General features: G+C 29.9%; 2 protein-coding genes across 2 annotated transcripts; one reads left to right on the top strand and one right to left on the bottom strand.

The window, feature by feature from the left end:
• Positions 1-6,782: 6,782 nt before the first annotated feature.
• On the top strand, positions 6,783-8,792 carry LOC134252849 (uncharacterized). Its single transcript, XM_062735397.1, has 3 exons — positions 6,783-6,959; positions 7,567-7,781; positions 8,590-8,792. The coding sequence occupies exons 1-3, from the start codon at positions 6,853-6,855 to the stop codon at positions 8,679-8,681; spliced, it is 414 nt and encodes a 137-aa protein (XP_062591381.1). The 5' UTR covers positions 6,783-6,852; the 3' UTR covers positions 8,682-8,792.
• Positions 8,793-11,116: 2,324 nt separating this feature from the next.
• On the bottom strand, positions 11,117-13,318 carry LOC134252861 (uncharacterized). The gene is made up of 4 exons (XM_062735406.1): positions 13,207-13,318; positions 12,918-13,040; positions 11,899-12,215; positions 11,117-11,323 (listed from the first exon to the last, which is right to left on the bottom strand). Exons 1-4 carry the CDS (start codon positions 13,316-13,318, stop codon positions 11,177-11,179), a joined length of 699 nt encoding a protein of 232 aa, XP_062591390.1. The 3' UTR covers positions 11,117-11,176.
• Between the last annotated feature and the right edge of the window lie 247 nt (positions 13,319-13,565).

Raw genomic sequence — 13,565 nt, 5'->3', positions numbered from 1 at the left:
TAGGCCTTTTTTTTATGTATACCCAGTTTTCGTGTTATTTCAAAACAAAAGTGGGACAGGTATTCACAGTGTAGCCAAGTGAAAATGTCATACTGTGTATCAGGGGGTTTATAGATATTTGTTCCTTCTGATTCAAATCATGTGTTCTTAATTCCACATTTAAATCACAACTTTATAGAAACAAATCCAAATTCCTCTGCTTTTATTTGTAAAACTCTACAGAATTTTATTATATATGAATTGAATAATTTCTCTTTCTCTACAATGTAGAAAAAAAATAATACGTATAATTCACCTATAATTCAGATGACACCCCCGAAGAAAGCAAAATTTGAAATTTAGCGAATTCATTTTTCGTAAGGATAATCAAAGACTATCAGCCGTCACTTTTTTTTTATAATGCCACTCCTTTTCGAAATATGTCCTATAAAAGAGATTAGTAAAATTTCTTTTTTTTTCATAGCAACTACACTTAAACTAGATTTTTTAAAATTTCAATATACTACGATTGGCAATTTGAACTTAACCCAGTTTTTCTCATTCCCTTTGGCTAGTACTTCAGCAAATGTACAGAAGAAAAATAACGAACTGCTGAATGAGATTATATCAAGAGAATATTGTAGTCCTAAGGTGGCTTAATCAAAATCATCGAATTGACCTCAAGAACCAGCAATGATTGTATATTTCATAAGAGAATTAAGTCCCATGGACAACTATTTTTTTCCTTCTCTTTAAAGTACTAGTTCTCTGTCAACATCCAAAACATGAATCAGTTCATAGAAATAGCTAATAAATATTTTATTGCTTGTCTATCTTTGTATCTAGTTTTGGACGTCATTTTAGTTTACCATTTTGTTAACTTCTTCCGGGAGCACAGTGCCCATTTGGATTCTTTCAGAAAAAAAGAGATGGGTCAATTACACGTATAGCATTTTCTTGGGGTTTGGTAAAAAGTAAAACATGCATAGTGAATAGCTCCTATATGAGCGGATATGAAAAGCTCTCCATCAGCAAGTTACATGTTTAATCCGTCAACATCAACAACTTTATTACCCCCATAATGACGGACTAGTATTTCTGCAATGCTAGAGCCAGCAATGTCTCACTTGGATTGTACATCCGCATATATACTTAGTCTAGTATATATAGAAACAGAATCAACATACAGTCATTATATTTCTCTGAGGACATTTTACATGTAGTAGTTATTCTTAAATTGCGTTTATTTAGAGATGACAACGGAGTGAGAACTAACAGACACGACTCTTTTACTATTAATGTCATTCGAAATTATATTGGTATAGATAATTTATTTGACTGCTTTTTAATCTAAGATAGAAGATGATTTTTTTTATATTTAGGTGGTTCACCTTTTCTAAGATAGAGAATGTTCCAATGTATGCGGTTACTTCAGTTTTTTTTTTAATTAACTCACCACCGCGTTATTGACTGAAGTCATTGGTAAAAATGAAAAGAATGCATGCGCGGAAGAATGTATCTTGTGCTCTTTCGACAAATAAATCAGGAAAAAGCAACTTCATGTACATGACAGTAACAACATTCTATCTCTTATAAATATTTGTGTATGTAAGTGCAAATAAATGTTTTGAATACAACAAAACAGTAAAGACTTCTTCAAACGAATTCAAATTCATCTGGAAGAAAGCAGTGGTAGAGAGATTTTAAAATAATTCTGTTGTTTCAAAAGTGATACAATACTGAAAATATTGGCAACAAAAATAAAGTTGAGCGTCTTCCTTATAATAAACGAAACATTATCAAACAAAGATAACGGAAAAAATGTACGATATTGCACGCGCTACTATCCACTAGCAATTATTTATGTTGGTCCTCTATTACAAGGGCTAATTTTTTAAAATTGTCCGTCCTTCTGTTCGAAAAAATATCAATTAAGTAAATTGAATTGCTAAAAAATATTAATTTGTTTTGGTACAAAACTCAAACATGCATATGTTTAGAGAAAACCGAACAAAAAAAAAAACCCAGTTCAGCTTTTTATTTGTTTAAAGTGATCAACAAATATAATTCAACATTATAATATAAGGTATCTAATGAACAACAACATTAGCAAGATTGCTTTTAGGACTTTAAACAAAGTTGGATCATATGAATAATAAAATTAAAAATGTTGTAAACTTCAGTATAAGCTTAATTTTGAAACATTCAATACATTATTTTTTGAAGTTTTTGTACTGAGTACATGTATCAGGACTGAAATTCATAAAAGTCACGAATAGTAATTATTCTATTTACTAGTTTGTTGTTTTTTTTTTTTTTTTTTTTTAAATATATACAGATTATATCTTATTCGAAAAATTTCACTTACATTGAGATAACCCCCATTTGCCGGTGAAGGGATTCAAACTTTGAACCTTTTCTCAGCACCGTGGCACGTCCTCTTCCACATGACCGGTTTTCACGTCCCGCAGTTGGTTTTGAAAGGTTTGTCATTAAATTGAAATTTCAACTGCTGCTCAACTATCCAGTTTTCTAGCAATAAGTTTTCAGTGTGTAAAAATTTTGTTTCACTGAAAATTATTTCAAAAGTTATGTCACGTAGATTGAAATTTCAACTCTGCTCTCTGTTTATGGTCTTCAGGCCTGGTTTTGCATTGAGTGACATTTTGTGTTGGTAAGGACATATGCATAAATTTAAAGATAATCCAGATAATTAAATGACTGAAACATTTATTTTTTTTGATATATATTCGTTAAAACTAAATGCCTTTGAAGAAACTTGCACGACAATGATTCTGAATGATGAAAATATAAATGAAACAAACAGTTATCAATCTAAAATGGTCAATGAAACAGTACAAATCCAGACATAGACCTCCAAAAACACCAGAGTGGGAATCAGGTGCCACGGAGGGGTGAGCAGCCCTTGTCAACCGGTCTCTCTAAACCGAAAAATCTGAAGACAATTTGTCGTGAAAATAATGCAATTTGTATGAATATCACTAGTCAAAATTTGGCAAAAATATGTATAGGCCATAGGATTTGTAAAATGGACTTCAAATGAGATTGTTGATGTCCTTTAGCTTGTTTCATAAGCTTATTTTGTCAAAATTTTGCCTCGTTCTGGAAAATGTCCTCGCGTTATACTTAGAAAATGCTCTTTCCAATCATCCGGGAGACAATAACTTCACAGTCACCTGAAAATTGTGTATTTAATGGCAAAATGCCAAATTAATGTATTTTAAAAGCTTTTTATGGTTTTAAATTATATTTGATGTATTTTGAAAATTGTTTCAGGCCAGAAATACAAAAAGAAATTTAAATTTTGATATTCAGAAAAATTAAGTGAAGTCATTGCGAGTTTCGTTAGGGTGAAGCATCCAAATCTACCGTCAATTATCGCATTTATCAAAATAGCAAACGGCACTTGAACGTCTTTTGTGATAAACATCAATTCCGTGTCGGCAGCTTTTCCAACATCTTATTTAAATCTGTGAAAGCGAGAAGATATCATGTTGACATCTTGAAGTATCAAAACCACAGGGATTTATTTACCATATATCTTATGCATGTTGTGAGATATAGTCGTACTTCTAGATTTGATGCAAGATTTAACATATTATCATACCTAAACTTATCCCAAAATAAAATGAATTAATTATATAAGTTAAAGTAAATTAAAAGCTTTATATCATACTAATTATTACAGAAAATAGTCTATCAAAAACATAATAATCTCTACCTTTTTAGAAATGAATACTCTTAGAAAACCTCGAAACAGAAACAAAAAGTCTTAAAAGTACGCTATGTGCTTGTTAGCAATGGATAGATGATTTGATTGAAAACAGATATTTAAAAGTTAAGAACTTGTTAATGATGTTGATTTTTATAGCTTACGGAGTGCTTAACTTTGAAATTACTCTATCGTACAGACCTAATTGTTTTTACACCTGCCTTTTGGTATAATAAAGAAGGAAAATGGATATGTCTAGAAGAGAAATTCCTTGTATCTGACGCGATGCACTGATGATAATGGACGAAATTGGCCGTGTCAGTTTGTAAGATCTGTTTTCTCATTCGGGGGTAAAAGAAGAAAGAAAAACACCGACCAATTATTTAACGAAGTCTCATTTTATTTAACTGCTATCTCTTTTATAAAAATATGACATACTAGTATACATTTGAATATTTATCTATTTATTCCAAACCTAGGGATTTAAAACATTAATGAAACCATTGCCGATTTGTAAACTATTTTTCGTAATTGCGATTCATACATGATTCATCTCTCCAGGTACTAATCAGAATTCTACTGCTTTATCGATGTACAAATATAAATACATGTAGTATACAATTGTATACTATTTAACATGCTTTAGGCTTTTAGTGTGTGTTTCAAAACAGAACAAATTTAATAGATGGGTCAGCAAAGCATAATACACAAGATAAGAATTATCTTCTGTTAACCTTTAGACATTCATCAATTATCTTCCTTAACGACCAGAACGTTAAGGTCTGGGGGCTATAAAATTTAGACGAGCTCACTTTTGATCTCAGTCTCATTTTCCCACTACATATTCCTTTGGTAAAAGTGAGACTAAGACCAAATGTGAACTCGTCTATCTTTTATGGCCCCCATACCAGGTAATCTCGTTAGAGCTGTTAAGATGACATTTTGGAATAGCACTTCTGAGAACAAGAATTGAGCGTATTTGACAGGAGTTAAGCATTTGACAGTATACGTCTACTTGTACGCGTAAACCTGGAAGTATTTTTACAGGTTACATCATGGTCTGTTTAACAAATTGCACGCGTACCGGTATGTGCAAAACGTCATTTCAACACGTCACTTTACAATCCATTGGTATCAAATAGTTCTATGACTTTACTATAAAAGAAACATTGAATGTATAATAAAATCTCATCTTTATACCAAACACCATCTAATTTTATATTTTGTAGGTATTTGTTTTGGCAGTTTCAAATGTAAATATGTCGCAAGGTATCCATTTTATCATATTTCGCGAAATAAATGTGGACTGGTATGTGATCAGATCTTCCCTTTCTGAAGTAAACTTATTAACTTTGATTTAGTCTTTCATGCCAGTTCTTATTTGTATGATATGAAATTAAAGGTGATAAAAATTATAAGTAAATATATAGAGAATATTACATACTAAAATCCATATCATATGTCATATAAGCCCGAGGGCCGGAGGCCCGAGGGCTGATATGGGGTCCGAGGGCTGATGTGACATATGATACTTTTATCATATATTTAAAACACTTAATATGCAAGTTCACATATGGTCATTGATGAATAGTTCGTGCTTGTTTGTGACATTTCTCTTTAAAATCTAATAGAGCCTATTTTAGGTTACTTTTAGACCATTTCATTGAAGAAAGATTTATTATGAATATTAAAATAAAATCAAGTAAATTGACTTTTAAACGTTATACAAACGTTACTTCCGGTTTGAAAAGGATTTTCGGCCCGCCGGTCCGATACGTGATATGGATTTTCGGACCGGGCCGTGATATGGGGTATTGTGACGTCACCCGTATCACACCGTGCAGAATCGATATATTTACTAATAAGTATATGATAAAAGAACTTATATACTGTATATACAAGTATAAAAAGCATACACTTTTCTCTAAATGCCTCGATACCTAAAATTCTTTTAACTAAAACATATTTGTTGGTCAATTTACAACGTGAATATGCATAATTAATGATTTCAATTACAATGTAGATTTCCTGAAAAAATATTTCTTATTGATAATTTTTCCCTTTATAAGATGCTTATATATTATGATAACCATAAACAAATGCATATAACTTTGTGTATTTAGAGACATTTTGTGTTTTCAATTACTGAATTATCAATTTTCAAAATCTAATGATCAGACTACCTTGATAAAATTCAATGAAATCCGACAAAATCTAAAAATAATTTCAAAAAACAGATAAATTCAAATACCTTAATAAATTGAATATTACATGTACATGCAAAAGATACTAAAACATTTTAGAATGCCAATATGTTTTTAACTTAACAAACATTTTAACTGAAGTAAATGAAAATTACATGAAATTGGTATACAAGTAATTTAATTTCTAAACATTTATTTAATATAGCATTCAGATAAAATAATCAAAATCTTTAAGAATGCAAAGATTTTTATCTCTAAATTACAAGAAAATCGAAATCAGTTGTTATTTTACCAGCCAGAACTTCTAACTTCTATTTATTATCCTTGAACCATAAACTATGAATGAAAATAGCTAGTAGTATTTAACACTTAAGATGTATAGATCGAGACGAAGCCCAGAACGCCTTATATGGTAAATTCGTCGAGTTTTGGTCATCTTCGGTTAGTTAGTGCGTCACCCACTCGTATTAAGAGGGTCACATCAAAATACATCATACCTCAATTGTTTCAAGGATAGGAAATTGTCATTTATTGTTTTCCTTCCGATTTTACTTTGAGATATGAACATTAAATGAAACCTTATGGCAGTGATATTTTTTTAAAATATATGACCAGAGGAACTTTTGGGGAGGGACCTGTATTATAATAATACAACCTGTAAAATTTTTATATAGGATATAAATATTTTTTCGTTTTTGACTACTTTTTTTTTTCAAATTTTAAACACACTAAAAAGCAATAGTTTTAAATACCTTATAATTGTATCATTTAAAGGAAAATCCTTTTGTGAGCCTCATAAGTGATGTTATTAGTTTACATCACGTTAGGGTGCTAACGTAGACGGCAAGTGCCTCTAAGGGGTATAAATATGGCACAGGGTATGTATATCTGACAAATAAGAAAACATTTTACAGTAATTAAGCAGTGCTTAATAAGATGGAGTATAGACTACATATACTAAATGTTATAGTTATTGTAACAGTTTTATTTGGTGTGAATGCAAAGAGAAATGTGGCCATTCTTAAATGTGACAATATACGAGTGTAAGTATTATGCAAACATATTCTTAAATTTATTTAAATAGCTGAGATGTTTTCCTTTTTAGTTTTAATTGTTTTTCCATTGTTGTTGTAACTTTGTCATATTCATAAATAGCAATCAATTATAAATATTTTCCTGTGTTTTTAATTATTTATATATGTAAAATTTCCATATATATATATTATTATCTTTATTTAATTCGATCTTAACATGCTTAATGACAGATGATACATGTACAAACAAACTTTTGTCATAATCATTAAAAATAACAATATAAGGACTGTTTCTGTAAGTAAAATAAACAAGTTTAACCGAGTTGTTTAATATTTAATTCAAATTTACACAAAAATGGAATCTAAAGTGAAAAATATTTGTATTAATTTATTTATGGCTGCAGAAAGTCAAATTTTTAATATCATAAACGGTTTACAATTTCTTTAATTATATTTATGAAATTTATAAGTTTTATCATTTGCAACAAGTATAAGGCCCAGAAATATATACCGATCCAGGCATCCAGTTTTTGTTTGTATCATCTGTCCTTTATATATACTTTCCTTTAAAAATTCTTTAATATAAATTTTGAATATCTTTATTATGTACATAAAGTGGTGAAGACATTCATGTCACAAGCAACCAACCATTGATTGTACCTGCCGACTGTAACAAGGGACAAATTCAGTGGCATTTACCAAACAAAGACACGCACCTGCAAGTCCAGTTCCTGAATCAGAATGCACTTCATTGCTTCACTAGTCGATATCCCTCAGCTTTCGCCAAGTACTCTGTGATTTTAAACAACGAAAGCATGACACCATATAGAGGTAAAACTTAAAGTCTTTTCACCCTCACAATTTTAATGGTTTAAAGTAAAAAAAAATTGAATATATTTTCATTTAATAAAGTTTAAATATACCAATTATTGCCAAAAATGTATAGGTCGCCATATTTTTTAAGATAGGAGACGTAAATAAACAGAAGCCTTTGTTAACATAAAAAATTCGCACATTTTTTGTAAACAGTATCATAAATATTGTGTAAAAACTGATTCAAATGCATAATTCTGATGCTGAAAGTTTCCAAATACTTGCTACTTATAAAAATCTTTTGATTTGTGAATATCAGGGAAACTATTTTATTATAGAAGTACAATAATGCCTGAAAGCGAAGCTACTATTTTTGTCAACATTTTTAAAAGATCGAATAATTGATTAAAGATTACCTTAAGATTAAAAATTCTTTTACTTAACAATTTTTATTATTACACCTATGGAAAATCATTTTTTTTTCAAAATTTATTTTTCTATTGGGTATGAATTTAAATTAATTACAGTTTTTGCAAAAACTGACATCATAGGAGGGTGGAATTACCTTAAATTTTAGAATTATTAGACAGTCAATTTTATTGATGAACATTTTTGATGAACAATTTCGTGTGATTCACTAAATGTTTATAAACATCTCAAAATAAAACGGTTATTTTTGATTTTTTTTTAAACAATTTACATCGTTATTGTTTAAATTTGTCACCTGAAAGTTAACTAATTTAATCTATTTATTAAATAAAAGTTTACGTCTTAGATATACAATGAATTAATTCTAAATTGTTTCATTGTTCGTTTTTTATTTCAGGAAACACGCCTTGTTTCTCAGCGTCAAACGTGGAAGTGGCCGTTGCTACAAATCGCAGACAATTTGCCATATTTATTGACTTTGAAACTTGAAAACTTTTAAAGCAGGAATGTGCCTGAAATCTATCCGAAATCCACAAAAATAATACATAGATAACATATACATATAATTTTAATGTGCCTTTGATTTATAATAAAATACACTGATATTACAATGTACATGTATTTTTAACATGCTCTTTATAATTATTAATGTCTCTCTTAATTGAGATTGAAATATATCTCTTAATTATGCCTTAGCATACGCATAGCTGTGATATATTGATAATTAAACAATAAAATCATTAAGATGTTTGATCTTTTCTTTGTTGAAGTAAAAAAAAAACAAATTGAATAAAACATATAAAGCATCATTAATCGATCTGGGCAGTGTATGTGTGTGTATTTGTTAAAAAAGTTTAAAATCTGACTAAACCCATCAGAATATCAAAAGAACATGTGGTTTCACATAAGAAGCATTCAAAGAGAGACAATCAGTGAAAACAAGTACAGATTCATTGCAGTGTGAAAGACCTATTTAGTATCATAGTATACAGCTCAACACACTTTTTAAACTCACATGGTTTTTCTCACAAATTAAGGTCACATTCTTATAATGCAATATTGTGTAACGTGACAACATAATATATTTTAAAAGTGATTTGTAACTTAATTTTGATTATATATTATTACTCTAAACATAATTCAAACATAATAAATGGTTAAGATTTTATATACTCTTGGATGATAGAATATGGCAGTTCCCAAATATTTTTTCATGGTTTCTCATCAATCATGCAGTCGTTGTATCCGTTCATTTTATAGCATACATTTGCCTATGCTTAATACAGAAACAGTGCAGTTAATTAACTTTTGTATTTTCTGTACATGAATATGACAAAAGGCGCAAGATGATAGAAATAGTTTTCATCTGTTCGACTGCTTTCCATCTTAAAAAGATGATATTTTGTCAGGTTAACTTTCTGAAATCTAACAACATGAAAGATACCTTCCAACGCAAGTCCAGACCATAAATGTAAAAGAATGTTTTTCTCAATTCTAACACTTTACTAGTTTGAAAGATAAGCAATATTTTATTATCCTATCCTTTGACATGATTTCTTTATGTAGTTTTGTCACTTTTCGGTACTGTATTTCGACAAAACAAAGACAAGTATGGAAAACATGCAAAGTACTAAAAGAAATACTCATCTGTAAGAAGTCAATTTGAGCATTTCAACTAAACAGTATCAAAGAAAACTCGATTAATTAATTTGTATATACCTATGGTATAACCATACACATGAAACATCATACAATTCATAAACAAAGTCCCTTTTTAAAAAACGGTGTTTTAAAACTTAAGATAATGGATTTGAGTATATGCAACTTTAACATAAAATATTTTATAATATAAAGGTTATGTCTCGTTATGAAGCTCGTTTATTTTAAGTTTTATTGCAAAATTGAAAAATGTGACCTTTACTTGTGCTAAAAAACCTTGTGAGTTTAAAAAGTGCGTTGAGCTGTATATAGTCTTTAAGTTAATGCACTTTGACTAGGATTTTATTTTTTCTCCTGTTTCTACAAGAAATTCTCGAGATGAGAGTATGTTTGACATGTATGAGTCTTATTTTATTTTAGGAATATAAAAACAAAAGAAAACGCAAAATTGGGTCTTCGTAAAATTAAGACAGAACGCTGAAATCAATTAAAACTTTCAGATTTGATTTTATAAACAAATACACGTGTACACACGTTCCAATACACACTAAACAATACAAAACTGTGAAGTGGACATAAACACAGACCCCTTGAAATTCTAGAGGGGATTGCGTGCCTATGTGATTATGCATTTTCTATTTATAAAAACAAAGGGCTAACAACTGGGAAGAAACATATACAAGTAAGTTAAAATTCGACTAAGTGATAGGGTACGCGTATATTTACATACAATGTCATTACAACGAACCTAGAATTAAGGAAAAGCTGATTTTAATCGAGGTATTTGAAATAAAAATAAGAATATGTTTTTTGAAATCATAGGTATCAGATATTTAATTATCCTCATTTTATACAACAGAGGATTAACATTTTTAACGTTGTAAATTTTAAATTTTAAATTTCAACTTAGAATTTTTAGGAATAGTGCGCCAATACCAAAAATCTTGAAATTGCTGTCTCACAATGCTACATATACCAGTGGGTGCTATGTCTATTGCACCGCTATGTCTGTATAAAAACTGTTTGCATTTACAAAAAATGTGATATTATGAAAGTAGTGAATTTATAACATGAAATTTTTAAGAATAAATCAAATCACTCATAGAGAAGTTCATTTGCTTAATTTTTACATGTCCTTTGAAAGATATCACTGAGAATTATTTTATTTAGTGTCCAGTCAACAGTATTTGTCTGATCACATATTAAGATTGTTGGTTGATTTGATTTATGCAATGTGACTTGGGCATGGATAATTAGAACAAAAATCGGGGAGAAATACGTTTTATTTCTAATGAGATTTCACAAAAAAGAATTGTAACAACATTCTAGTAAATATATTGACCATGACAAGTTCCAGGCTCTACTTTCGTACGAAAATGAAGGATGGTAGTTCCGACTTTCCAGCTGGTACTACCGGGAGAGCTTTTAACATTGCAGCCATTTTTATTGTTGCATTTTGCTCTTATTCCAATCTGAAAAAAGAAACAGTAAACGGAAAAAAAATGGTTAAAAGGAAATTTGAACAAAAATCGCATCCAGTTTATCAATGTTGACATTCTTTAAATTGTCTAATTTAAGATATAAATCCGCATAAGGATCTTTGTCTATGAGTTTCAGTTTTTAAAATTAGGTACTTTTGATTGTATTCAACAGCAAATAGGTAAAAAGTGCTTCTAAGGAGATGAATATTTTTGTAGAATTATTTTTTATACCACATCCATGGATGTTGGCAATGTTTTGCATGCTCTTCACGCTATGCCCATGTCCTTTACAAGATGAAGAATGATAAAAACAAAATGTTCCTATATGTTAAAGCAATATTCACTTTTCTATTTAAAAAGAGTCATCTTGTTTTGCAGAATGAAAAAAAAGTAGTTTTTGAAAAAATGAAAGTTTTCAGTTCATGATCAGGTGCTATCTTTTATATTAATATAATAATTATGATGAACATTAATGTTTTAATAACCCTCCAATTTTTTAAAAACTTTTCTAAAATTATACAAAACAACGGTTAAACGTTTTTTTAATCTGACACCTAGCTTCTTACCTGAACAAAATTCTCTTTTTCTGTAGGGTTGAGATCAACACACATAGTTTTCTCCCTGTTACTGTTTTGTGCTGCATAGTATGCATAAACCGTCTGTGATTTCCAGCTGCACGGCTTGTTGGTTTCTGGAACACTGGAACAATCTACTCCAGTCTTGTTATAAAAGCACTGGGGGAAATGTACAGCATTCCCACAGGTCCTTGTTCTGATTTCTATTGAGTCATACTCATCAGGAGAGTTAAAGACTGGTTGAGGGTTGTCGTGGTTGGTTTCCTCGACTGCCATAGTGTACGCCACTGTAAGTCGGTAGCTATGTACTTGAAAATTAATTATATTAATAAACTTTATATGTTAAATTGAATACATGTTATGCATACATAATTAAACGTATTAAGTTAAGACACTTCATGTAATTTACTGCACTAATAAAATATACCCAGTCCAATTTCCTCTGACTCAATAGTAATGATTTCCCCGGGTTCTGAGTTCAGTTTGCTCCAAATTTTATTCTGAATGTGCAAATTAAAAAAAAACATATTTATGTGTTTGAATAATATATCACTGATAATTATAAAAGTTAACATTTAAAATGTCTGGGAATTTGAAAATAATATTTAAATATACCTCACTAATTGAAAGAAAATGATTGACGTAATGAATAAATAAGTTATACAATTAAAAAAGTGAGCGGTCCTATCTCAAATTACTTTTAGAAGTCTTTCATTTTTTTCACGACCTTATAAATATGAAATGGTAAAAATTTGACTTACACCGTCTGTAAAATGATTCCCGTTGACATATTTAAAAAAGCACTCCGTGTCAGAAAGAGACTGACATTCATCTGTAAATAATTTAATAAAAAACAATTTTTTTTTTACGTGAAAATATATTTATATCAAAGACAAAAAATTTTTAATGAAGAATATAACGGTGATAAAATATTGATTGGATATAATAAATTGATGAGAGCTGTCTGTGTATATTTGGATTACTGTTAGTACTTGTATATAGGCACTTACAGACATACTGACACCGCCTTCCCCAGTACGGGGCATCACATTCACAGTGTACAGTCCAGACCGAGTCTCCGCCAATACACAGTCCTCCTTTCTTGCAATAGTGTGGGTCTTCGGAACAGTTATCTTTGAATAGAAATAAATATTATCACAAAAGATATGAAAAAAATATATATATAAACAAAGACACCCTCACACAATCACACCCTCTCTATCACACACACACCCTCACATACAGAGAGAGAGAGAGAGAGAGGAGAAGGAGAGAGAGGAGAGAGAGAGTTCAACAAACTAGAACAGGTTTGTCTTTTCTTCAAAGTTAATTCCTCTGGGTGTGGAAGAGCTCCAAATATGGATCCGTGTGCAAAATGCATCAAAGAAAAAATTGACAAAATAGACCACATCTTTCTGCCAAAAACATACAGTGTTCACCGTTGAACATTGACGCGATGTATTTTATGTATTGATTTTTATTAATGCATTTTATCATTTTATGAACCATCCGCCGCTTAACAGTTAATTTCATCTCATATTTAATAGCTTCGATAGGCATTATTTAAAATACATATTAAAGACCTTAATATAGATCCAGACAGATTACTTAAAAAGAAATACTAGTATACCGGTAATTAAGCTAACAAACATTCGTTA

Source organism: Saccostrea cucullata, unplaced genomic scaffold (assembly GCF_032062105.1).
Source record: "Saccostrea cucullata isolate Sc308-1 unplaced genomic scaffold, CSIRO_AGI_Scuc_v1 ctg142, whole genome shotgun sequence".
Lineage (NCBI taxonomy): Eukaryota > Metazoa > Mollusca > Bivalvia > Ostreida > Ostreidae > Saccostrea > Saccostrea cuccullata.
Note: the sequence above shows the minus strand (reverse complement) of the source record. Positions and strands in the feature narration are given on the sequence as shown.

Bases quoted from the DNA above. Each gene is read 5' to 3' on its own strand.
- LOC134252849 (XM_062735397.1), top strand. From the start codon at position 6,853: ATGGAGTATAGACTACATATACTAAATGTTATAGTTATTGTAACAGTT. The intron at 6,960-7,566 runs GTAAGTATTATG...ATGTACATAAAG, and splicing joins AAATGTGACAATATACGAGT to TGGTGAAGACATTCATGTCA. The intron at 7,782-8,589 runs GTAAAACTTAAA...TTTTTATTTCAG, and splicing joins AAGCATGACACCATATAGAG to GAAACACGCCTTGTTTCTCA.
- LOC134252861 (XM_062735406.1), bottom strand. From the start codon at position 13,318: ATGTGGTCTATTTTGTCAATTTTTTCTTTGATGCATTTTGCACACGGA. The intron at 13,041-13,206 runs GTTTGTTGAACT...TTCTATTCAAAG, and splicing joins GAAAAGACAAACCTGTTCTA to ATAACTGTTCCGAAGACCCA. The intron at 11,324-11,898 runs GTAAGAAGCTAG...TTCTTTTTTCAG, and splicing joins AAAAAGAGAATTTTGTTCAG to ATTGGAATAAGAGCAAAATG.